Source organism: Momordica charantia (genome assembly GCF_013281855.1).
Source record: "Momordica charantia cultivar OHB3-1 chromosome 8 unlocalized genomic scaffold, Mcharantia_2.0 BLBB01000008.1, whole genome shotgun sequence".
Taxonomy (NCBI): Eukaryota; Viridiplantae; Streptophyta; class Magnoliopsida; order Cucurbitales; family Cucurbitaceae; genus Momordica; species Momordica charantia.
In genome coordinates, this window is record NW_028275166.1 from 4,413,009 (window position 1) to 4,438,463 (window position 25,455).

General features: G+C 32.0%; 2 protein-coding genes and 1 non-coding gene across 5 annotated transcripts; 1 reads left to right on the forward strand and 2 right to left on the reverse strand.

Annotated features, from left to right (window-relative positions):
- Nucleotides 1-7,753: 7,753 nt before the first annotated feature.
- On the reverse strand, nucleotides 7,754-9,462 carry BZIP4 (basic leucine-zipper 4). The gene has a single exon (XM_022275891.2). The coding sequence runs from the start codon at nucleotides 8,433-8,435 to the stop codon at nucleotides 7,974-7,976; it is 462 nt and encodes a 153-aa protein (XP_022131583.1). The 5' UTR covers nucleotides 8,436-9,462; the 3' UTR covers nucleotides 7,754-7,973.
- Nucleotides 9,463-12,012: 2,550 nt separating this feature from the next.
- CW7 lies at nucleotides 12,013-23,551 on the reverse strand. Of its 3 annotated transcripts, none has more exons than XM_022275890.2 (12): nucleotides 23,122-23,495; nucleotides 22,580-22,713; nucleotides 22,340-22,414; nucleotides 21,843-21,949; nucleotides 21,168-21,228; nucleotides 20,801-20,860; nucleotides 20,655-20,729; nucleotides 20,255-20,407; nucleotides 19,463-19,520; nucleotides 18,536-18,658; nucleotides 16,349-16,575; nucleotides 12,013-12,304 (listed from the first exon to the last, which is right to left on the reverse strand). In XM_022275890.2, the coding sequence occupies exons 2-12, from the start codon at nucleotides 22,604-22,606 to the stop codon at nucleotides 12,281-12,283; spliced, it is 990 nt and encodes a 329-aa protein (XP_022131582.1). In that variant the 5' UTR covers nucleotides 22,607-22,713; nucleotides 23,122-23,495; the 3' UTR covers nucleotides 12,013-12,280. The 3 variants fall into 3 exon arrangements, with proteins under 3 accessions (XP_022131582.1, XP_022131581.1, XP_087983614.1); XM_022275889.2 differs by having other exon boundaries at nucleotides 22,524-22,713; nucleotides 23,122-23,486; XM_088127488.1 differs by lacking the exon at nucleotides 18,536-18,658 and having other exon boundaries at nucleotides 22,524-22,713; nucleotides 23,122-23,551.
- TRNAD-GUC (transfer RNA aspartic acid (anticodon GUC)) lies at nucleotides 23,507-23,578 on the forward strand. The gene has a single exon. It is a non-coding gene; the product is annotated as a tRNA-Asp (tRNA).
- Nucleotides 23,579-25,455: the final 1,877 nt, after the last annotated feature.

The following is a 25,455-nucleotide window of genomic DNA, read 5'->3' on the forward strand; positions in this document are numbered from 1 at the left end:
CCTAATGTATTATGTGCGTAGAGTACTTATCCTTTTAAACATATGATATGATAAAGTAGATGAAAAAAAAATTTGTTAATATCTCATTGCAAAATAGAGATAGGTTAATGTCACAGTTTTTTTAATAATTTATTTAAAAAATTAAAGGTAAAGATTGATTTTTTTTTCCTTTGTGCATACTTAAGGCGCAAAAAACACAATATTTAAAAGTTTATAAAATAAAATAAAACAAATATAAAAATTATAATGACAGGTATAGGGCTTCACTAATGTTTATTTATAGAAAAAAAAATATAATAATATTTATTTGGTAGAAAAAATTGCATTCAATTACATTTACTAATAGACCTTACATGTAGTTAGCTAAAATAAATTAATAATTAAAGATAAAATTATTTTGTTTCCTTTTTCATTTCTATCACAATATTTAATTTTTAATATCAACATGAGCTACGATAAAAAAAATTGCAAATTGAAAATGTTAAATATTAGTGTTTATTATAAAATAACATTAACTATGGTTGGAAAACTAAATATCATAAATATGATAATGGTTTAAATTTGTTTTATTTTATATATAACAAACAATAAATTTTATTATAATTAAGAAAGTAATTAGTAATTTATATTTAGCTATCTAAAAATTTTATATATAACATTACACATTTCTAAAACTTGCAGTGCTATTTTAAAATGTCATTATTAAATCACTATAATTATATAAAATAATGACAAAATTGCTTCCAATTAATTGTCACGACATAACTGAAGAGTTTTTTTTTTTTTTTTTTTAATTCTTGCGGCAATTTCAAAACTGTTACGAATAAACTGATTTGCAGCGACCCTTGAATTCTTTTAATAAAATCATTGCATTTATGTTAACATATTGCAACGGTATCACAAGCATTGTAGTTTAATTGCTTGCAATATACTCTCTTACTGCGGTTAATCAAAGTGTTGCACACTAATCGTTATAATAAATATATCTGTAGCAGTTTGTAAAGATGTCATTAATAAACTATTGAAATTGAGTATAGAATTGCAATATTTGAAAAATTGCTGCAACAAAAGTGCTATAATTATATATATTTGTGACGGTTTGTTCATGTGTTGCTAGCAACCATTGCTATTTCATAAAGCAGCAAAAAAATATTGTTGCAAAAAATACTTTTTTTTTTGTCCGTGGTGTTAATTTATCTACGTATTTGAATTAAGGCTAGCAAGTTTTGTAGCACCATCCTACGTTGATGATACTTTCCTCCTATTTATAGATAGAAAACCTAAGGTTTTTAGATTTTTTTTTTGAATTTCTAAATCCGAATGACTAGAATAAGGCCTAAAGGACACGGCCCATGGAATCAGCCCATCAACTGCTCGGCCTCTTGGACTTGATCTCACGGTACACGGCCCGTAGATATATAACAAAATATAGATAGATTTTTTGAGCTTTATTTTACAGACAAAATACATAACATCAATCCATAATAACTAATTAATCTAATAAAATACTGTGTCTCAAAAAAAAAAAATCTACTAAAATACTACCTAACCCTACTTACTGACATATAACTCCTAAATAAGTTGAAACACTATATACCAATTATCGTTTGGAAAAAGAAATTTATTTAAAGTAGACTAATTTAAACAACTAACCCATGAATAATTTAATTATGCCACAACTCTAATATACAGAATACGATAATTTTTTATCAAAAGAAAATCCTAGCAGGCTATTGCAAAACTCTTTTTTTTTTTTTTTTTCATTTCTGGTCACGTATATTTTAATTTTTTTAACAATTTGTGAAACATTTCAAAACACTATAAAGTGGTTTTTGAAAAAAGAAAAAAAAAAGTATGTGTCATGTGTTTCTCTTTAGAAAATAGGGTTAAAGAAAGAAAGTGCTCACATATATTGAATAAGAAGAAAAAAGAGAGAGAATTGCAAAAAGGCATATAATCCCCATAGTACATAGATTCCTTCAAATTCGTTCCCAACAGTTATAAAAGATTCGATTTTACTGTTAAAAGGAATAAAAAAAATTTTAAGCCTTTTTTAGTGAAACTTTAAATTAGCTTGTGGTGTGAAAGTTTATCTCAAGGAAAATATTGAAGCCACAAACAACAATAAGATCATGGTGTGCGACTTTGGCTAGAAAATCGGCCGTCAAATGAATTTTGTTGGGGAGAGAATTCGAACTCACAATTTCATGGTTGGAGATATATGCCAATTGCCGTTGAGCTATGCTTGCTTTGGCTTTTAAGAATACAATTAACAAAACAAATAAGAGTCGAAAGTAGAGAACCAAAATATATAGTATTTAAACCTAAAAATCAATATTTTTAAATTTTACATCATCATTTCATTATTCAACTTTACTAGTATTATTGAATGTGAACTCAATTAAATTAAATTATACTTTTAACTCCTTTAATAGATAAAAAAACAAAATTAATTTATATAGTTCAAAGACAGAATAATATAGTTATTTCTAAAGGAACAGCCACGAAGAAAGACTAATCATAAGTTCATAACAAAATCTCATGGATCATATTTTTATTTTCAACCGTATCATGTGAATGAATCTCGTTTTTAGATACTTAATTCTTATGCACATCACAATACCTCAAATATATACTTTCAAAGCCAAAATTTCCTTAACAAAATGCACTTCAAAAGGGTAGTTGCAACGACTTTAGGTACATCCAATCTGACAAAGATAAAAGCACTAAATTAGAACAAAATTTTTCCCAATGCAGACAAAATCATCCCCCCAAAATAAATATTAAAGATGTTCAATTAAGCTTTAACTAATTTCAACCAAATCAACCAAAAAAAAAAAGAAAAGAAAAAGGAAAAAGCAGCCAATCAATGAGTGATACGTCGCCCACTAGAATTGCGAGGATCCGTCCCCTCGGTCAAAACCGCGCACACGCGGCTGATCTCCTCACAAGCCTTCTTTTTCTCCCCTCTTTTTATCTTCCTTTTTTAGCTTTTGATTTCCCATTCAAGAGCTCCCATCCGGGCCGTCCACGTGGACCCAAGAAAAAAGGGTCGCCCGCCAGCCCCCCTCTTTGAATTATGCAGATTACTTTGCCATAAGTTTTTTTTTTTCTTTTGTTAACTTTAATTAATTAAGTTAGCTTTTTTGAAGTGATTGATCAATTATAAAAAGCTACCAATCATAATCATATATATATATATATATATATATCAATGTAACAATGCTTACAAATCTAATATATTATGCATATGTCCTGTTCAAAGGGTAATGTATCTATAACCATACATCCTCTAATTAATTAAAGATTAAAGTGTAGATAAAGAGAGGAGGAGATTTCCTAATCTTGATTTTAGATTTTTTTTTAAATAAAATTATATATAGATTTCAGATTTAATGTATCATGGATGTAGAAAAGATTTTGTGGATTGTTGATTTGTAATTTTGTATGAATTTTTATTTTTAGTGGATATTATATATATTCAAAGAGATATGTTATTGATGCTGAAAATATAATATGATAATATAGTGAATTTTATTTAGTGGTTTTTCTATTAAGTTCGTTGTAGGAAGACAAGTTTATTTGCATAATATGTTATAAATTACTATGCATTATATTACACGTGAATTACAAAGCTTATAATACATTATAATTATACCTTTTACATTTTTAAGTCATAGTTCCATTATTTATTTTTCCTTTTTCTAATAAAGGTAAGTTAGGATAGAAATAGGAATCTTCTTGGGTTTGTTTATTTTGTAAGACTAAAACTAGCTAGCTTTATCTAAATAATTTTTATTGGATCTTTCTATTATTTTAGACATGTTATGATAATGAGAAAATTTACCTCTTGAACGACAGCTTTTTCGTGTGATTATTGAAGAGAATATTTTTTACGTTGGGCTAATATGGTGGTGCCATGTGGATATTTGCAACACTACGTGGATGATGTCCCCTGTGTTAACTTTAAAACTGAGGTGGAAAAAGGAAGAAGGAAATAAAATTAAAAAAACAATAAAACAAAAACAAAATCTCCTTTGTTTTTTTTTTTTTTTGGTTATATATAAAAAAGGGGAAACATAAAGGGAAATTTTCTCTTAGTGAAGAACCACAGTAGCTCCTTCGTTGAAGTCACAGGTGGAAGAGGCCATTCCCTTCACCGAAAGAGACGAAGTTTCTTCCACTTCACTTGTTTTATTTTTAATTTCTCATTTATTATTATTTTTATTGAATTGTATCAAAACATAGTGTGATCAGGAAAATTAAATGAGATCCACGTCATGTTATTTTGAACGTTCACGTGGTATTGTGTTAAACCACACATCCAAAGTTAGGAAAATACTTGGTCTAGTGATTGATAAAGATATTTATGCCGATCATTGTTAAACTTGACGAGTAGGAGAGAGATAATGTAGAAAGTGAGAAGAGATAATTTTTAAAAAATAATAAATTTTAAATTTTGATTGGTGATTATAAATTGGAGTATTATTTTGTAAATTATTTAGTTTTAATGAGTATGGTATACATTAAGTTAAAAAAGTAATAATATTTAAAAAAATTAAAGATGGTGGAAACTATTTTCAAAATACTTTCTTTAAGTAATACAATTCAAAATATAGGAAGTAAAGATTTTTATCTACTACATGAAAATATGAAATAGAAAAAATAGTTGAGCAACAATTTTGAATGCCTTTTCAAAATATTTTTTTAGTTGTTAGAATAGAAAGTTTGTGTTGATAACTAGTTTTTATAAATTGTATATTTTATCTTTCAATGTATTATTCTCTCAAACTATAAAAAAAAAAAAAAACAAATTTGTGTGAAATTTTTTCTTTTTCAAGAAAAATTTACTCTTCCTTTAATTTTAGAGTTCCTTATTAAAAATTTTACTTAATGAACTTTATCTTTTAAATCTTTATTTTTCAAACACATTTCCTACTTATTTAATATTTACCATCGAAGTACAACAATTCAAAAATTGTAATTTGAAAAAATTAGTCAACGGTACGATGATCAAAATTGTGAAGGAGTCTTCCGTGATTTCACTATCCTTATTAGCTACTGTTATTAGTTGAGTCTCAAATTGTTCATGAGCTTGGTTTTTAATTAAAGTGTTACTTTTTTTTAATTAGAGAGGATATATTGGAAAAAATAATATGAACACATATTTCAATTTGGATACAACCAAATGTTTAAATATAAATAAGATCATACCAGCCAAAAAAATGTTTAATATGAATTAATAAGGATTTTATAGTCAAAACGATCCTAACTCAACGGTAATTAGCATATATCTTCGACCAAGAGGTTATGAGTTCGATCTCCACTCTCACATCTTCTACTAAAAAAAAGGTTTTCATATTTATTTAAGTACAAATATTTTAAAAGAACAAATTAATTCTATATTTTTCTTGAATGTGACAATAATTATTTAAATATAAAAACATATATTTTCTTTAAAATATGATAATAATTAATTAAGATCATGATTTTTTTTAAATACGCAAGAAATTAAGAACTAGAATGATAGAGTAAAAAAAAATCATGGAAAGATGTCGAGTAAATATAATAAAATTTTTAATTTCACGTCATGTATTTTATTATAGAGGTCACCCTTCTATGTTTATTTTAATTATGCATTTCTTTCTAATTTCCTAATATAAATAAGTCCACTTATAGTCAACAGTACTCTTTACAGTTTTTTTTTTTTTTAATAATTTATTGACTCAATCTCGTTGCTTGCTTCACACACACACACAAAATGCTAATTGGAGGAATTTCTGGATGTATTTTAACATTTTTCTTAATATAATTTATATTAAATTTTAATTTGAATTTTATTTATATGATATTATATTTTCTTTTCAATTTCAATCTTCATACTACAATGCAAAGTTAGTTTTTAACTTACGCTATTTATTTATTTAAGTACATTTTAATTTTTTTAAGAGGGTAGATTTGAATCTATAGAACTATACCTTCTCATTTGCATTAAATTTTTAAGACTATAATTATATTTTGATTGGAAAAAGATTTATGTTGTCCACCCTTCAATTTTGATTAAAATGTTATTCTTGAACTTTTAGTTTCGATTTATTTTGGTCTCCGTATTTTTAAAATGTTCATTTCGGTCCTTATTCTTTCAATTTTAGTTTATTTTAATTACTGTACTTTTAAAATATTCGTTTTGGTCCCTCCACTTTTAAAAAGTGATCATGTTGATCCCTTAATTTTATTTTATCTCATTTTTTGTATTATTATTTCAACATGACACTACATTCAATATATTTAAGAAAATGTAACAATGATCTTATATCAAAAGGTTTCTATGATGTATAAAATTTACGTTAAAATTTTGCAAATAATCACTTGTTAAAAATAGATGAACCTAAACTAATATTTTAAACGAACGCGGACTAAAATGAACTAAAGTTAAAAATACAGAGACGGAAATAAACATTTTAAAAGTACATGATCAAACCGAATTAAAACTGAAAGTGGAAGGACCGAAATAATATTTTAAACTTCAATTTATTTAGGGGTAAAAAGGAGAAAGAGAGTTTCTGTTAGGAAAAAAAGTATTTGTAAAAATTGAAATGATAGACCACAAGAATTTCTCGTTGACAACACGGACGTGTTTGAATTAAAAAGGACTGGCTCCAAACAAACAACTGGCTATTTATTTAATTTTTAAAATGAATTCATTGATGTCAGATATTTTTACATTAAAAAAAAAAAGGTTTGGTTTTATTTTATTAAAAAAAGGAGTCAAAATAGAATTTTATGGAGATGCATTTTGCAGCCAACGGCATGGGTTTCAGTGAATCATGTGCACGCATCGCCCAAAAGATACCACCACCCTACAACGTTACAAATTCCCTTCCTTTTTCTTATAATTCTTTTATTTAAAAATTTTGGATTTCAGATAATATCTAACAGATCAGATTCGAGTATAGTTCAACTCATTGGAGTGAACATAGTTTAATTAGTTAAGATATATATTTTCAATGTTTAATCAAAGATTGAACATTCGAATCTCCAATCTACATCCACATATTTTATATATACATATATGAAAATTGTTGATTAGTCAACAATATCACTGGTACAATCTTCTCACAATTTACCTTTTTGAAACTTTTTCTACACAAACCTTAAAAAAATAATTCAAACTCTAGATAAAATAAGCGCCCAGACTAACCAAAAATAAAATTTTAATGGAGTGAATAGATGGATACATTTTAAACTGATTTTTGTTTACTTATACGTGGCATGCTCTCTAATGTCACCCACTATCAAGTTATCACAACAATTGTTGTATAATTTAGTAGTTATAGCCTTAATTAGTTATACATTCTCTAGAAACTGAAGAATCAATAATTCTCATTTCAAACTTGCAATGTTCTATCTTAAGAAAATGTCAATATTCAATTTAATATTTAAATATTTAAGTATCAAAAATCGAAAGTTTGTCTCGAAAGTTCCAAAACTAAAATCGTGAATAGACTATATTTTTTTTATAAATATGAGACATTTTAATTAAATTTATTATTTTTCTAAAGTATTTATAATTAAAAAAATTAAGTGAGAATCCAAACTACTAATGGTTCATAAGATCGAGCTAGGTTCAAATTGGCTTTAAAAATTGGGCTAATTCTAATGCGGTTTAAATTACAAAAATTTGAGACCAATTTTCCCTCTCCGAAGAAGTCTCGCGAAACCAAAATTGAGAAATCAAACAAAAAGAAAATAATTTACCTTTTTTCTTTCCCCCAACGAAACAGCCTTTTCCAGAGACAGAAAGAAAAGTAGCGAAAAAAGCATTGATAATTTCTTCATTTCCAATGCGTATAATACAGGGCGTTTCAGGCTGTAACCTTTTTTTTTTTTTTTCCTCCTTTTCAATTATTAAACTCAGTGCTATGCAAATATTTTTGTTTTTTTTTCTTTTTTCCGTTTTCCCTTTTCATTTTTTACGTAGACTTCTCCAAAGGCGATTGCATGGCGGCCAAGATCCGGCAAAGATCCGAAAGCCTGGCCCGAAGACCCAGGGACTCCATCCACAACCAATCATTTTCTCTCGTAACCACTTGACGGCGGTTCAAAACCCGGCCGAGCCGGTCCTTCAAGTCCTGGTTCTCGATCACCAACCGGTTCACCTCATTGCTCAGATCTTCCAAATGCCTCTTCTTCCGCCACCGTGACCGCCGGGCGGACTCTCGGTTCGATATCATGCGCCGCAGCTTCCTCTCGTCGTCGTTGGTCGAACAAGTCGCCGTGGTCCGGTTCGAACCCTGCGAATCGGAGCCGGGACTCGGTGGCCCGTCGTTCACCACAAAGAGAGACAAAAGCTCTTCAATTTCAGTGGGAGTGAACTCGTTCTCAGGAATCTCGCAGTTAAACGACCTAACATCTTCTTCCCCCATATTAAGCATTAATGCTAATGCTAATGCTCTATAATGAACCTAAAAGAGAGAGAGTAGAGAGAGAAAAGGGGAGGAAGGAAGAGGAAGTGTTGGGTATTTATAAAGAAAATTTTCAGTATTACAAGAATACTATATTCAATTTGTTAACATATTATAATTTTATTTTTATAAATAAATTTTAATGTCCATAGACTCTACGTCATTTATAATTCGATGCTAAATCTCATACTTATGAGAGAAATAGGAGAGACAGATTGGGGCCCAGTAAGGCATGAAACCTTGGAGGAGTGAGAAACCTGTCGAAGAAAAAAACGACTTCTACGTGTTAAAGTAGCACGTGATTTGTTTCATTATAAAAATTTACGTAATTTTGTGATTGCTTTGCCTTTGCTTGCTGAGGAATATATATATATATATATATATATATTCTTTAATAGTTCTCCCCCCTTTTTAAAGCTTATTTATCTTAAGTTCATCAAAATTCTTAATAAGTCCTTGAACTTTAAAAAAAAGATTCAATAGATTTTTTAAACTTTCAATGTCCAATAAATCTTTAAATAAAAAAAATCTAACAAGTCAAGACTTTAGACACAAAATTAAAAATCCCGATATCTATCCCACGCAACTCTAAAACTCTAAAAATTCAAATACTAAACTTTTAATTTGGACTTATTATATCCGTTTTTCATAAGTTATTTTCTATTCTTTTACATATTAGTTTTTATAAATAATTAAAGACTCGTGAATAATAAATTAAGAAACCCAACAATCTTTTTTTTTTTTTTTACAAACCATTTCATAAAATACTTCTTAAAAGCAGTATTGGAAACAAAATTCAGAAGGCTACTTTTTCGAACATCTACCAGACAACAGAAATGTTTCTAATACTCTACTACCAGTCTAGTGATAATTTTCAGCCAGGTCAATTTACATTAAAGCTGTGCAAGACCCACATAATAAAAGAGATGGTAATGTGGCAAAATATGAATAGTAGTAGTATAGTATAGCTATAGAAGTAGTAGTTTTCTCACCAAAAAACATTTATGGTGCTGGACCATAAATGTTGCTTTTTAACTTTGAGAGAGAGAGAGAGAGAGAGAGAGAGAGAGAGAGAGAGAGAGAGAGAGAGAGAGAGAGAGAGAGAGAGCAAACAAAAAAAAAAAAAAAAAAGAAAAAATGTAGAGGGGAATATGAGATTGAACTTTAGCTTAATCATGAAGAGTCAAGCAAAAAACGACACCGGGAGATGGAGATGTCATGAACTTAAAAGAGGTGGGTATGGTTGAGCCCATGACTTTGCAACACAGTGTAAACCAACTGTTCAATGAACAGTTGGATAAATTAATTTTTTTTTTCTCTTTTCAAAATAAGCCTAAAAAAGGAAAGACAGAAGCCATGCTATGAGAATGGTTTTGGAAAATTACTCTGTACAAAAAATAGGTGGGAAGAGTTGCAAAACCATCATGAACGATACTTAGTACTATCTAACAATGAAAAATTTAACGGCATTTTTTTTTATATTCTAACCAATAAACGCTTAAATATTTTGCTCAATTAATTTTTTCGATATTGTCTTTTTTATTCTGATTTTCCACTTTTCTCTCCTACCTCAAATATTTCTCTCTCATAGCCAATACCAAAAAGTTTGTCGAACGAGAGTCTTGTTTGAGGAATTATAGCCTCATCTGAAGGGGTGGGAAACCTACTTATTTGGTCCCTACAGTGTGGAGATAGCCAGGTGTGTGTATTTTACCTACAAAGGATGGGGGAAAAATATGAAGAATGTAATATATGAACCTTTGTTTCCTAATTTTCCATTTTTTTAGTCAAGTATTTTCGAACTACTAGGCGCACTATCCATGTAACATCAAGAAAGACCGTTAAAGACAAGGTAAGAGAGATGGAATATCAAATTACTTGACTACAAATAATAATATTTAGATCATGGAAACACATCTAAAATCACATTAAAACCATAAAAAGAAAAAGGTTAACAAATATATACTGAAACTAGAATATAAAAGAGGAGGAAGATGCTATTTATGAGTGGAAAACAATGAAATAATGGATTTTTAGGGTGCAATCTCCCATAAGGCATAACCAAACTGGCTCAATAGTTAGTCTAATTTTAGGAATATTAAGTGTAGAGTTTGAACTCTGAGTAATATATATTTGGATTGTGCTGCGCAATATAATGCAATAGGCCTAAAAATTTGGATTCATGTAACTTAGGCTTGTTTTGTAAAAGTTAATATATGTTATAAAAGTTAGGCGCCTCTACACCTAAGTTATATAACTTGTAAAAGATTAATAAATTCTTAACTCGAGAGACACAACACAAAGGCACCACACATTAAACATTTACTCGAGTTCTTAACCCTAGAACACATATATCTAACCTATGAGAGCTAAATATATCTTCTAAAAATTGTGTTTCTTTAATCCTATTTATTCAATCGAAGAGGGCAGCTTTTTTAACCTAACCCTGAAAAGTACCATCTGTTTTTTCACTTGATCCACAGAGCCTTGCCTTATACTTCAAAACATGGCATGCACATTATCAAATCTCAAGTAGAGAAGATTCCGCTGTATATTTACAAGCAAATGTTCTTAGCGTTGTCTTTCCTAATTAACAATTAGTTTTTAGGCTTTAGCACAAGAGGGGGTCCAGATTTACCGATAATAATGGAGACTAACATGCAAGTTCTGAAGCTGGATAGGTTAACTTTTTACCTGTACGAATTGAAGAAAATTAACATGGCATTAGAACTTAGAAGCGAGTGTTTTACCCTGTTTTCTTTACCTCAAGTAGACACACCATGCTGCCAGAAACTTGAGATGCCATCCGGTGCCTCCTTTTCAGTTGCTTTTATAAACCTAACTGCAACACTGCCACAATTTGCTTTCTTTTAACGCGTATCTCAATGCACATACAATTTTGTTATTGCAAAAATATATTTCCAAGCTAGATACGGACAGAAAAGTGGGTATTAATCAAATATGCTCCATAAAGCGTCATTCATACTTGGTATCTATGAATTGCTTTTTTGAGCACAGATTGCTCGTGTGTTAGATCAGACTTTTACCAGAACAATAAAGTTAGACAATCAGGGACCTTCGAAGATACAAAACAACCTTGGCCTCCGTGTCGATTGCAAGCTCTAAAAACTTGTTAACCAAGTATTTTGATCTTGCTCACGCTTTAAGCATGGACTCAAGTTCCAATAAGGTAAAGAGTGGATAAAAACATAAAAGTAGTTGAGGCTTGAAAGCCGCAAAGAAATCGTTTGAAGTCTAATGCAAATATCTCAAAATTAGAACACTTTTTTTTAGAGAGAAAAAAAGTCCTTTCATATACGAGAAGATAGTCATCCAGCCCATTGGTAAAAGAAAGAAATACAGATCACAGAATAACTTCTTAACGAAGAAGCAATGCAAACTGTTTGCCGTCCATCTGTTGAATAACATATTGGAACAACTCAACTAATGAAGACAAATTGGTTTAATTTAAACTACTAATCATGAGTTGGAATCTCTCACCTCCCATTACCTTTGTCAATAAAAAGAAAAAGAAAAAGATTCAAGATTGTGCCGGCTGCTAAGTAGGTGTTATGAATTGAATCAAACGCTTGCTACAGAGTTAAAATGCACAATGTCTCTTCAGCAAGAGTCCTCTGTATTACCAGGCACAAAACTATGCAAACAGAAAACATAAATAATCCAAATACAATTAAAATTTACAAATAGTTCTTTGGTGTTGTGTGCATACAAGGAATACCTCCTCCTAAATCTTTGGTGCCTTCAAGGATGAGTTCCACTTCTGTTCATATCTCAGTGATGGAAAGCAATGATGCTCACAAGTTCACCGGCGGACCTCCCTGGTTGATGGCTATAGAAGTTAGTGATCATTTTTAAGAGAATAGGTAAATCCGTAACCAAAAGTGCTATGAGTGTACCAAGAAAAATGACAAACTACAGCTTTCTATATCTGATATGCCAAGATGGGTATTCTTTTACATGTAGTGCTAAACATCAAGATGGACAATTTTGGCCGTAACTAAAATTTGCTTTAGTAATGAAATCGAAAACTAAGGATTCATTCCTAATTATGCTGTTCCAAAACTTCTTTTGTCCCATACTTTCTTTTGACTAATCAGTACCGAGTATGCAATGCTTCAGCTTACTTCGGGCTTATTAAGCTTATTCTGTGCGCAGAAAAATTGGTTGTGGTTACGGTCAGAAGGAGAAAATAACAACCAAATTTCATTCTCAATATATATATATTCCACTAATTTTTCATGGAAAGTGACGCTGGTATCTAATCTCTAGACCTGCCAACCCAAGCGATCTCACTGAACATAAACAATTCTAACACCTGTCACTCTCCCCAAAGTTGTATATAAATTATGAGAAAAACTAGGGCTGGTTTGGTTGGCAATCCGGATTCTCTCTCTTGTTAGGTGCAACATGTGGAGATGGGGGATAGAACCCACGACCTCTTGACTAAAAATATATGCTAGCTATGCTCTTTTTGGCATTGACAATCCCAATTCTATTTCATTGATTCTATTTCTTGACTGAATCAAATGGATTCAATGAATATACATTTGGCAGTGTTTGAAAATTTTATTTTTAAAAATTGTTTTCAGATTCTATGAACCAAATCGTGGAAATTCTGAAAACAATTTTCAACGTTTTCAAAATTTGAATTTGAAACTTTAAAAATGCAGAATTGCATAAAAAAGATAAAAACATTGATAAATATATTATTCATATTATAAACTCATTTCATTTTTTGTTAAAATTAAAACAGGTAAAATATAATATATTATAAATTATACAACATTGTAAAATAATAATCATACAAAATTTACAACAAAAAATGTTAATAAATTAATTAATATTATTTTAGATTAAACTAAATATTTAATGGGTAACTACTACTAATTTACAAAAATATCTCTAAACACAAGTTGGAACAATTTCTTAATTTAAGATTCAATTTTCAGATTTGCTACCAAACACATATTTGAAAACACTGAAAACAAATTGAATCCCTTGTTTTCAAATTTCTATTTTCTAATCACCAACCAAACGCACCCTTAGTTTCTTGTTTCAAAATTTCCAGAAATTAATGAGATAGTCATTTTTATTGTTTTTACTCATAAATTGCATAAAAGTAAAAATGACATAACTTTTTAATTATTTATTTAAAAAATTAAATTTCATGTAAATTCTCCATTAAAAAAACCCAAGGAAAAGAAATCTATTTTTTTTAAGTAATAAAGATAACAAGAATAAAAAAAATTAGTAACCAAATATATTTTTGTTTCTCACCCTGCTAGAAAGATTTAAAAAGAAAAAAAAACAGAAAAAATATTTCTCACCCTACTAAAAAGATTTTAAGAAAAAACAGAAAAAATAAAATGAGAAATGAGAGACAAGAAATAACCATCAGTATATTACCAGATCAATCCTAAAAAATAGATACCAATCTCAATCCCAATTCTGACATCCATAAACCACCTCCCAGAATCAAAACCTTATAATTGGTAACCCTTCACTTCAGTGCCAACCACTAATTTCAATGGCCACAACTTTTCTTAAGTGAAAGCTTTGTAGAGACGTTTCTCAAATAAAATTAAAAACAAAAAACAAAAAAAGCTATCGGAGATGCTCATCTATGCGAGGGAAGGAAATGTTGGGTTGTATGGCCACATCTAGAAGGCACCCATCCTGACCATATGTGGAAGACTAAGGATTTGCTGGTGATGACGTGGTTAGCCAACTAACGACATCCTAGTATGGGCTTGATGTAACTTTTTTTAGCTGCATCTTTGATCTAAAGAGCTTTAAGTAAGTCTACGACATTAAGATGTTCAAGAAACTTGGCAAAGTTGTTACGTTGCCATGCAACATAATAAGGTATTATTGATTTAATTCGTGGTCTTAGTACAATTCTAATGGCTGAGTTTATTTACTAAAAGCCTAACGGCTATAATAATTAGTTAGCAGATTTATTTATTTTTTAATTTTACATCCCCCAGGTTGTTAGTTTATTACCGTTGGGAGTAGTAATAAGGCCGTTAGGAACTACTTCTATAAATAAATGGGTGTTTCGGATGTAATTTTCACTTCATTATTCAATAAAATCACCTATATTCAGGAAGAATACGTAAAGTGGTATCAAAGGGAAGGAACCCTGATGGCAGGAAAGAAAATTCCTCCTACCTCCAGCAATGGTGACATTAACACCAGATTAGAAAACCCCCTTGTGGCTTTGTACCCAGGTTATTTAACCCGATGAATCCTACTCATTGAAGATTCAATGAAGAGTTCCAGAAGGATATGAATGACTTGCAGCAAATGATGGAAACAATGTTGGGAAATTGGAACAAATCTCCTCACAGATGCCCAATCTAAATAATCAAGAAGTACGAAGAAATGGGAACAACGCCCATTTTAGAAGACAGGAACAGCTGAATCCACGGGCAAGAAGGCCCCAAGAAATGCTGATAATACCCAAGAAAATCCAAGAATCGTCTTTCAACAGTATTGGCCCCAAGAAACACGGTTTGAAGGCCCTGTAAATCAAGATTTGGACAGTTTCAGTGATGAAGAAGAAATGTATCAACAGCCAGCTTATGGCTTTCAAGAACAATGGAGGCTGGAAGGTCCTACTGATCAACAAGGAGCTAGAAATTCTGATTATAAAATGAAGATAGACTTACCAACATTCAACGGAAAGACAGATCTTGATTGGATCGAAGATGTGAAAAACTTTTTTGATTACATGAATACCCCGAAAGATAAAAAGGTTAAATTAGTTGCTAAAAGGAGGAGCTTCGAAGTGGAAACAACTCCGAACTAATAGAAAGAGGTATGGAAAGAGACCCATTCGCACATGGCCCAAGATGTTCAGATTGATGAAGAACCGATTCCTTTGAACAACTTCTTTTTAACCAATATCAACATTTGCCCAAGCAGAATTTGCCAACAACTCCAAGCCAAGTTCTGACCCCGGTTATTAAACCTTATCTTACTTGTTGTCTCAGTGGAGATAAGCCAAGGCAATAGGACCTATCATTTGCCCAAGCAGAATTCACCAACAACCATATAAAGATTAAAGAACCATTCAACAGGAAAGTTTCCATTTGAAATTGTTTATACTAAACTCCCTCGATTAATTGTGGTTCTAACTAATGTACCTTCCACTATTGATTAAACCAGGAAGCTGAATAAATGGCTGAATGAACGGTCTAATTGCATAAGGAAGTCCATGAACACCTCGAAAAATCTAATACCATGTATAAAGCTACAGCAACGAACACCGAAAGCCTTAATCATTTCAAATAGGGGATCTCGTCATGATACATTTGAGGAAATCTAGATTACCTACGGCATGTACAATTAACTTCATTCGAAGAAGGTTGGACCATTTCCCATTTTAGCAAAATATGGAGAGAATACCTACATTGATCTTCCACAAAAAATACAAGATCACACCAACATTCCCTGTTTCCAACCTCTTTGAATATCATGCTCTGGATGATTTTCAGTTGGCTTCTTAACTCGAGGATGAGTTATTCTTCCTCAGGGATGGGAATTTACGTAATTCAGAACCTTGGTAGATTCTAGCGGCAAAAGTTTATTTACTAAAAGGCTAACAGCTTATCAGATTTTTATTAATTTTAAATCCCCTGGGTTGTTAATTTATTACCGTTGGGAGTGGTTATAAGGCTGTTAGGAACTACTTCTATAAATAAAGGGGTGTTCAGGATATAATTTTAACTTCATTATTCAATAAAATCACCTATATTCAAGAAGAATACGTTAATTATCTAGAGGGAAATTGGCAAGAACCGGATTAATATCGCAGAATATGTATACCGCAAAGTTACAACAGTTAACAATGATCTTACCTTGTACAAAAGATCATGTGCGATGTATTCCCAGGGCAATGAAATGGACATCAAGCAACACTTGAGAGGTATCATCTCGTCATCAGAACTATTGCTACTAGCAGCTGCATAAGCTTGTTTTGCAGCCACGGATGCTACAGATGCTGCTCTCCTAACAATTGAACCAATCCCAAATCCTCTCTTTGATACCACAGGCGAAAATGGCCCAGAGTCCTGCAGGCTTTGATCTGATTTTATAATACAAACACATATTAGTTACAACAAACAATTTCTGGACGTGCTGTCCATTTGATCAGAAATACTAGTTAGGCAAATGGAATCAAGTGTCACCCATATGAAAAGAGAAGTGGCAAAATATTATCCACACAGTAAAATAACTTAAACCTATAAGATGCTCATTCTCTCTCCTTCATTTGCTATAAAACTGATACTACCAACACTACCATAATATTAACAATTTTAGGACTTGCCAGTAAGATAAGCTTCCTAAAAGAATAAACTTTTGGGGGACCATTTGGTTCATGAGTGAAAAACGAGATTTTTTATAAAGTAAAAACAAGGAATATAAAATGGTTTCTGAGAATTTTTAATTTTTGAAATTGCACTTGGTTTCATTGCACTATTTTAAACAGAAAGAATCTAATTGATGCAGAAAAAAGAAGTAGAACCATTTACTCCCGAACAAGAGGAATTTGTGCATCGATGAAAACAGGAAAAGAGAAACCAACACTCAACAATATCAAAGTCTCCAAAAAAAAGCATAGACTTATCAGTAAAAAAGAGACTCGGAAGAAGAAATAACTAAACTCCACCTTTCCATTCCTCAAATACAAAATCAACAAACTAATGACTTAATCTAATCAACGATGGATATGAGAATATTACACGTAAGATATCCATATTAGTTTTTTTTTTTAAATTCAGAAATCCCTTCCCAGAAATAAGTTGAAGCAAACACAACACACTCAAATGTCAAATAAAAGGGGGGAAACAAGAGCACAATTAAATCAAATATGGTTAGAATGATCAGTTAGAACTAGAGAGAATTCTTATCGAGTCAAGAGCTGTTCGAGAGGCTTGGGTGTCTCCTTTACTGATACCTTCCTTCTTCATCATAGCTACCCAATTTTATTTGTACATCAGAAACTACCATACTATCAAGCTTCCCTGACAAATTATCCCAGCCAAGCAGCCATTACTGAAGGTTCCTAACCCTTTCCTAACTACTGTTTTCCCACCCTCTCTGAACATATTCCAACCTAATCAGGTCTGGTTCTATTAACACCTCTGCCCAATCTTTATCCCCTTATCTTCAGGGTAAAATGTTAGATATTGATCGAGAATGACAGAGTGCAAAGTCTGAAGTCAACATGGTAGGGGTGAAGGATAAATCGAGCTTCCTACTGCAAGGCACAATTATGATATACAAAAAACGGGGAGTTCGCAAACAATGAGCAATTGCACCTTTTCAATAATAAGCAACTGGCCATGGTACCTCAATGCCAACTTTTTATAATGTTCATGAACAAGTGAACTTGAGGATAGGAGTCTATCTACATAAAGTCCCCAGCTGAAAAGTGCACGCCCCTTCATTTTAACTGAGCATGCAAGGGTGGGATTAAAGATCATGAGGGGCTGCAGCTCTCTCCTCTTGTGGGATGGGCATTGGGCAAGAGCCATAGCGAAGAAAAGGAGGCAGGGGTCTTCCATATAGCAGATCAAACGGCACTGACTTAAAAGGAGAAATAAAAAGTAGAGCTGTACCAGTACTAAGCCAAAGGTAACAATTTGTTTGAAGACTTGGGTTAAGCAGATGTTAAAAAACAAAGGCTAAGGTTTTACACAGTAATTAGCAACCTCTGACTGACCATCCATTTGAGTATGATATTCTAAGCTTCTCTGTATCTTGCAACCAAAGAAGTTCTCATAAAAAAAGAACTCAAGAATAATTTGTCTGATAATACAAATAGGATTTTGGAATGCCATGCCACCTGGCCACCATGTATATGCAAGTGGTGGCAACAGATATTGCAAGGAAATGTAGTAGACATAAGCAGTTAGTCAATTGACAACCACCGAAATGGTGTCTTTCCCTTTAATGATGGGGGAGTCCACTTCTACTACTCAAGTAAAAGAATAGGAAAGGCTTGATAACATCGGGGAAAAAAAGCCTATTTCTTTGGCTACCTGCAACACCAGAAACAGCAACTTCAACTTCCCCACGTCCTCCAGGACCCTTCATGTAAATTTTGTCTGTTTTGCCAGAAGCATGACCTAGTGAGAGAAGGCTGCCAAATCTAGACTTGCCAGCTGTTGATCAGAGAAAGAGAGGAGAAAAGCAGAGAGAAAAGCCTCAAATAAGCAAGCTAAAAAAATCTATTAGTATAGTTTAGAGTATACTAAAATTGAACAATGATCCAGCTACCACAAAACAGCAGTAAAAAGTCACTACAATAATTAAAAATGTATATATCTATATATATATAACCACATTAAATCTAATACTGCTTATCAAGAATTTCTCTCTTATGCAATACTAATTATAAATGATTCAGCAGAAACATCAGTTAAACGAAGGCTACCTTAAGATGATAGCAGAGCAAGATGGAAAGAGTGCTAAGAAGAAATATCATCGCAGCATTCTTTCAATTTCTGAGGACAAAAACACTTTGAAGAGTCCTATAGTTGTTTCTCTTAATGGCATATGTCCATCAAAGTGGTTGAATGAAAGAGTTGCAGATAGATTGTATAGAGGAACTTAGGATTTGATGAATCAAAAATAAAGGAACAGGTATCAAGAGGTAGGCTAGTTCAAACTCTAGAATTACTTACATGTATGATAAGTAAACACAAATGGTCTGTTTTATTCAAATTATGGACATAAAACGTCCACTATTAATTCAGGAAAAACAGTAACAAGGGTGAGTTACTTATGTCATTACATCCTATATCATACTGCCGGGTAACAATGAATTGATGCAACACCCCATATCAACGAATGCACTGGAGAAATTTAATCAGGAGAAAGTTCTTCCCCATTGAATAAGAATGGGAAACTCAGTACAATAAATTTTATTCCATGTTCAAGAAAAAAAATATTTTAGAAAAATATACCGTCATATGCATCTCGAACCATTTGGTAGCTGACAAATCCAGAGAAGAGAGTAATTTGCTGCATTTAGGACCACGTGAGTATTCATTATCCAATACTCATGAGGAAATTCCTTGGTTCATGTCAATGCTCATATTTCAACACAGTTCAAAGCTTCTGCTCGCTTAAAACATGCATTTACAGATTATTGAAAAGCAAAAAACCAGAATTATTGAATTCCAAGGGAAATTGAATTTTAGAATATATAACAAGAAGAACTCCCTTTTCTGCAATATGGATTACTTGTAACAAGTATTCCCCATCACCCATACAGTGTAGATTCTAGTAGTCCCTTAGGAAAAAAATATGGCATAGGAAAAAAATATGGCAGAAATAACAATAAGAAAAGCTCTACAATCAATTCAACTAAAAACCTTGATAAAACTATCCTAATTATAAGGGGAAACAAAGGTACCAGGAACCAAGCTGATTAAATTTCTTAAAGAGAGAGGAAGTAAGACCCTCCTAGTCCTAGTCCTATCCGTCAACTGATTCAACCGTAAAGATACAGTCCTTTAACATATGCCTCTTTGTTTAACATACTATCTCTCTAATAGCTTAGGCTTAAGCTCGAGCAACTGAACATAAAGAGCATGAATGTAGTACAACATCAAGATTTTTACATTAACATGAAAGTTTCATTTATTATTTTAAAAAGTGAGATCTACATGAATGCAATGCTTAGACAACTCAGAAGCCCTTGACAACAAGTAAACTGTAGTAGTTAGACTGCTGGAAAGTGAACCAACCCAAACCTTGGAATTCTTCCTACTTTGGGAATCAGAGTCCATATTCAATTCCGTAACATCGCTAGAATTGCAATTTTCTGCATTATCCTTTCCAGGAAAAGCTGCACCATCATGTGCGTTGAGAAGTACACAATAGCAATGGTCAGTCTCTGTCAACACCTGAATTTCAAAAACACTGATATTTCAGACATAGATGGAATTAATAGAACAAGAGCTTCTGAAGTTTAAAAAACTACCAATAATATTACAGGTCAAATATTGTGCACAATTATGGAATTTTTTCTTCATATAAATTACAAAAAGTAGGACCGTGTCCAATTTCCAGTTCCCAGTTCGATGACTCAGTGCATGTTGGCATTGAAGGAAAAACAAATAAACTAATCATGTGATCAATTAGGAACATCACCACTGCATCAAAAGTGGAGTCGAAGTCATCAACTGCAAAACAAATATCTGGATATGCAGGCGTAGTCTCCACCTCCTGAATATAATTTAGAATAAAGTCAAACTGACATTGATGGAACAGTCATGCTGGACAGCAATTAAATTTACCTTTTTAGAATCCAAATGAAAATTGACACGGCTAGGAGATGCATAAACAGCCTTTACAACCTGCAGAGAGCCCCAAACCGAATTCAAAAATTAAGTAATGATGCAAATAAAAATTATCAAAGAGCAAAATTTGCAAAGAACCACATTTAAGTGAGCATAAATTAAATTACTTCTTCAGCAGTTATATTATGGTTTTCATTAAAGGATCACTATAGTCATTAAAGAAACAGGTGAAAACCCAAGTACTAAAAGTCATCATAGTACATAATCCTAGTATATTTATATATCATATCAACATCAAAAGTATGTTCCCTTCCAGGCATGAGTTCTTTACAAGACATATAATCCTTAAACACATAAAAGATACCTTATAAATAGGAGACAATGATGTACTATGTCCAGCTTGATGATTGCGAAGAACCTGATGACTGAAGAAGGAATTAAATGGGAAAAAGAATCAACAAGCAGATCAAAAAATCAATGGCGATGAAGCTTCATGGAAAAGTAAGAAGGAATATACCTCAATAATTACTAAGCAAATTATATAATCCTATATATGTATATATATGCTGGTCATTTTCATGAAGGATATTAAATAATAATGTTACACGCCAAAAATATGAACTTCGTTAAGTTTTCAAAAGAAAAATAGGTACAAACACGAGACTGTAAACCATTGCAAGAATATGCAAATATTGTTCCAAACCAAAATAATCTACTCCCATTCCCATAGGATGATATGATATACAAAGATGACACTAGCGAAAGTCACAAAAGCATTTGACCAGATAACAAGGAAAAAAAAGTTCGAATGCTGCAGATAATTTAAAATGTCAGTTCATAAAAGGAAAAAAAATATAACATATAAGAATTATGAATTATTAGCAAACCTGCCAGAAGATGTGATTAGCATAGTAATAATAATATCACAATCAAACCTCTCAAGACAAATGCAGGCTATTTTTTCAAGCAAATCAGACAGTCTATTAAGAAAATAAAGAGTCTATTAGGAAAATAAAGAGTGCAAATAAAGAGTCCATACCTACAAATCGCCACAGTCACAGTAAACGAAGTGTGAGCAATCAAGTTCAAGTAAAATGAGCGCCTCCAATCCACATCTACTGAAACCTCTCCAACCAAATTATCCAACTAATTAACATAAAAATAGAGCTTATTATCTTGATAGCCAAGAGATATCACACCAAAAATTACTGCACTTTACTAGGTCTAAACGTGGCAAAGTTAATTCCTGAAGACCTGCCGAGTCTGATTTATAGCAGCAACTATAAGCAACAAAGTTAACAGTAAACAGACATATAGCATGAACAACTAAGGAAAACAAGAAACTCTCATTCTGTAGTCATATACATTATTTAGGCAAGAGGTTAAGAGGTACAAATATCAGAACATAGAAGATATTTACATATAAAGGTGCGTTAAACACCATTCACTACTTTAAAAAGGGGAAAAAAGTGGCAAAGATAAATAAACAAATACTACATGCATAAAATATTACTGCCCAGAACGGAGGTTATATACCTTAGATGCCCACCTGCGAACAAAATAAGGAGAGGTGCTCTCATTATCATCATCATTGCCATATCCTTGAGATTTCTTTCAAAATATAAGTCAGAAAGTGTATTAGACTTCAATACCACACTGAGTAAATAAAATAAAGGATCTAGGACAATGGAATACACAGAATACAATAGCAAATTTGTACCACTTTTCTAACAAAAAATACGAGATCGTCGTCTTGTCGTCCCCTTGATTCCTTACCACGGATAAAATACACATCCATAACATCGTGCCAAAAACGTGGATCCATTTCTACATCCGAAGCATCTTGCTCATCTACCGCAGTCTGTCCTATTAAGTTGGAGTGCTTCTTAACCATGCTCAACAATTCATATCTACAAATTAAACATTCAAATCACAAAACTAAACAAGGAACCGTATTAATTTCGTTTACTTGTGCTTTACTTCAACTTCAAGCAAAGCTTAAGCACCAATGAAAGAAGCGAGATAGTTGAACTAGTCGATACAAAACAATGGTCAATAATCTAATAACAATAACTCTCGTCCACCTAGTTAGCGATCACGATCCATCACAGCATCGAGCAAAACATAACTAATCATTGCTGTCTCCAAGAATGCAAATGTATCGAAAATCAAGACGCTGACAAGAACCGACTGAATGCAGCACGATTCAATGATCGGGAACCAAAATTTGAAGTCCAAAAACTGAATGTACCAGTGGAGAAACTAATAATTGAGGTCATAAACCCATAGTTAAGGAGAAGGTAGGGCAAGAATCATACCTGCAAGGAGCTTCTCCTCCATCTCCGAGCATTTCTCCGGGAAGTTTCTGCTTTTTCTGAAGGTGAAATTGAATACGTAAACTACAGAAACAGTATTTTTGTGTAAATAAGTTAAAGAGTTCTGAGATGGTTTATGCAGCAAAGCGCAGGGAAGACGAAATTAAGCCCCAGATGAATTTAATGGCCAGGTGGCGCGATTTCTTCTCTGGGAAATGGCGGTGCGTTGGAGTCGATGAAGCAAGAAAAATTCACCAGTACTTCAAGAAATATTCCTGGGATTTTTTAAAGAAAATGTTGCTATATGCAAAAAAAAAAAATAAATAATAATAAAAATAAATAAATCAGTTACTAAAACAACAAATTAACAAAATTTCTGTGATGCAATGTCGTTGTAGTATAGTGGTGAGTATTCCCGCCTGTCACGCGGGTGACCCGGGTTCGATCCCCGGCAACGGCGATGTTTCTTATTTTGATCGAAATTTCTCCTCTACCCAGCGCTGGAGGATCAGCGAAAGGGTACCTGCGCCCAGAACTGAAGTTAAATTATATATATTTTGCATTTGTAGTTAAATTATATATGCATTGCAATTTTGTTAAGAAACCCCCTGTTTGTGGTTCGAACTTCGACCCTTGCAACAGTCATTTAAATAAAAAGGTAAGGACCCGTGAAGCCTTGAAGGTACGCTAAGAACTTCACAAACAGAACGCTCGGATTTATGAGGATTTTTTAATTAGAATGATAATAATTTCTTGTGTTTGATTGGAATTAAAATAAAAAATTTGAAATTCAATTTGGAAATCTCTTTTGTCCCAACAAATTTCCATCTGAATTTAGTATTGTTAGTGGTGATTTCTCACCAACTCCATGGCAGACCGTATGACAGTCCTTAATACGGTGAAAATAATGGCTAGTTCTAAATTAGAGACACTCAAGATTCGTTGCCTCGAACCTCATCCAACGGGTCGAGACGAACTGATGATTGGGTCGTATATTTTCTTAGCTGTCGAGTCAAACATGTCTTTCACTCATCGGCATCCCAAGTAAATGGTCGGACCGATCACAGGATGCTCTACTAGGATTGATTCTCCAACACGTCTCACGACAATACGCTGTCGTTTCCGAAACCTTAAAGAGCTATTGGAGCTCTATCAAAAGTCCTGCTGGAAGCTCTGCTTATGAATAGGAACCTCTCACTTCATTCTCAGGTACTCGAAATTATATTCTCTCGTATATAGCTCGGTCATCCACTAACTTGGATGTCGAAGTGTCTTATGTTTTGCAGGTCTCTTGTTCATCATACTTCCAACTCGTCTGCCAGGCCATCCTTCACTCGAACCAAGGTTTGTAGAGTTTGGTCAAAATTCTTCATCAAACAAATATGATTTTAGTTGAAAGTTGATCATATTACAATTTTACTATTGCAATTAGTTATATTGAAGAAATCAAACTGAAAAAAAAAAAAACTCTATATGCCATAGTGACTACCTTCGTGCTATGCTTGTAATATTTATGTTCGATAGGTTTTGTCAAATCTCTTATATTTTGGTGTAAATTTGATATGATACGAGAACTTTTACAAAAGTTATAAATTTTAGTATTTATTTTACAAAAATGTTAGCCTTTATAATAAACAAACTAATATCATAATACCCTATATAATGATTTATAGAAAATTATTTTTTTTATGAACTTTCAAAAGATACACTTTGGCTTTTGATTTTGAGAAATAGGTTTAAATAACCTCTCTAATCTCTATTGACAAAAAACATAAAAACAAAAAAAAAACAAAACAAAACAAAAGGGCTTATTGGACTTAAAATAAATCTGACAAGACGAGCGTAACAAGGAACAAAAAAATATATGACGTGGCGTTTGAAATTAAAAAAAAAAATTGCTTCTCTACCTCCTTTCTATCCGTCTTTATCCTCACATATCAAACCCTCTATCAAGTTATCAACAACTTTTTTGTTTGTTTCTCAACATGCAAGGGGTAAAATACATAAAAAACTCAGGGCCAACTCAATAACCAGTGACTTATAAGTAAAAACTCAAGGACTCGGTAATTTTTCTACAATTCACAGAAGCTTAGTTTTAATTATTGCTTAATTTGAATGTTTATAGTAAATACATCAAAAATTATTTTATATATTATATTTGGATATAAATTTAATATTAAAAATTCTTGATATCTGTTGAAACTAAACATTAAAATAGACGTAGGCATCTTCAATTATAGATGAAAAAGTTAAAGAGCTACTAAGTCAAAGTCATAAAAACTATTTATATATATGAGTTTGTGCTCCCTCTAGCATGAAATCTTGAATTTACTACAG

Bases quoted from the DNA above. Each gene is read 5' to 3' on its own strand.
- BZIP4 (XM_022275891.2), bottom strand. From the start codon at position 8,435: ATGCTTAATATGGGGGAAGAAGATGTTAGGTCGTTTAACTGCGAGATT.
- CW7 (XM_022275889.2), bottom strand. From the start codon at position 23,153: ATGCTCGGAGATGGAGGAGAAGCTCCTTGCAG. The intron at 22,415-22,523 runs GTACAAATTTGC...ATATTTTGAAAG, and splicing joins TATTTTTTGTTAGAAAAGTG to AAATCTCAAGGATATGGCAA. The intron at 12,305-16,348 runs GTAAGATCATTG...GCCATCAACCAG, and splicing joins CACATGATCTTTTGTACAAG to GGAGGTCCGCCGGTGAACTT.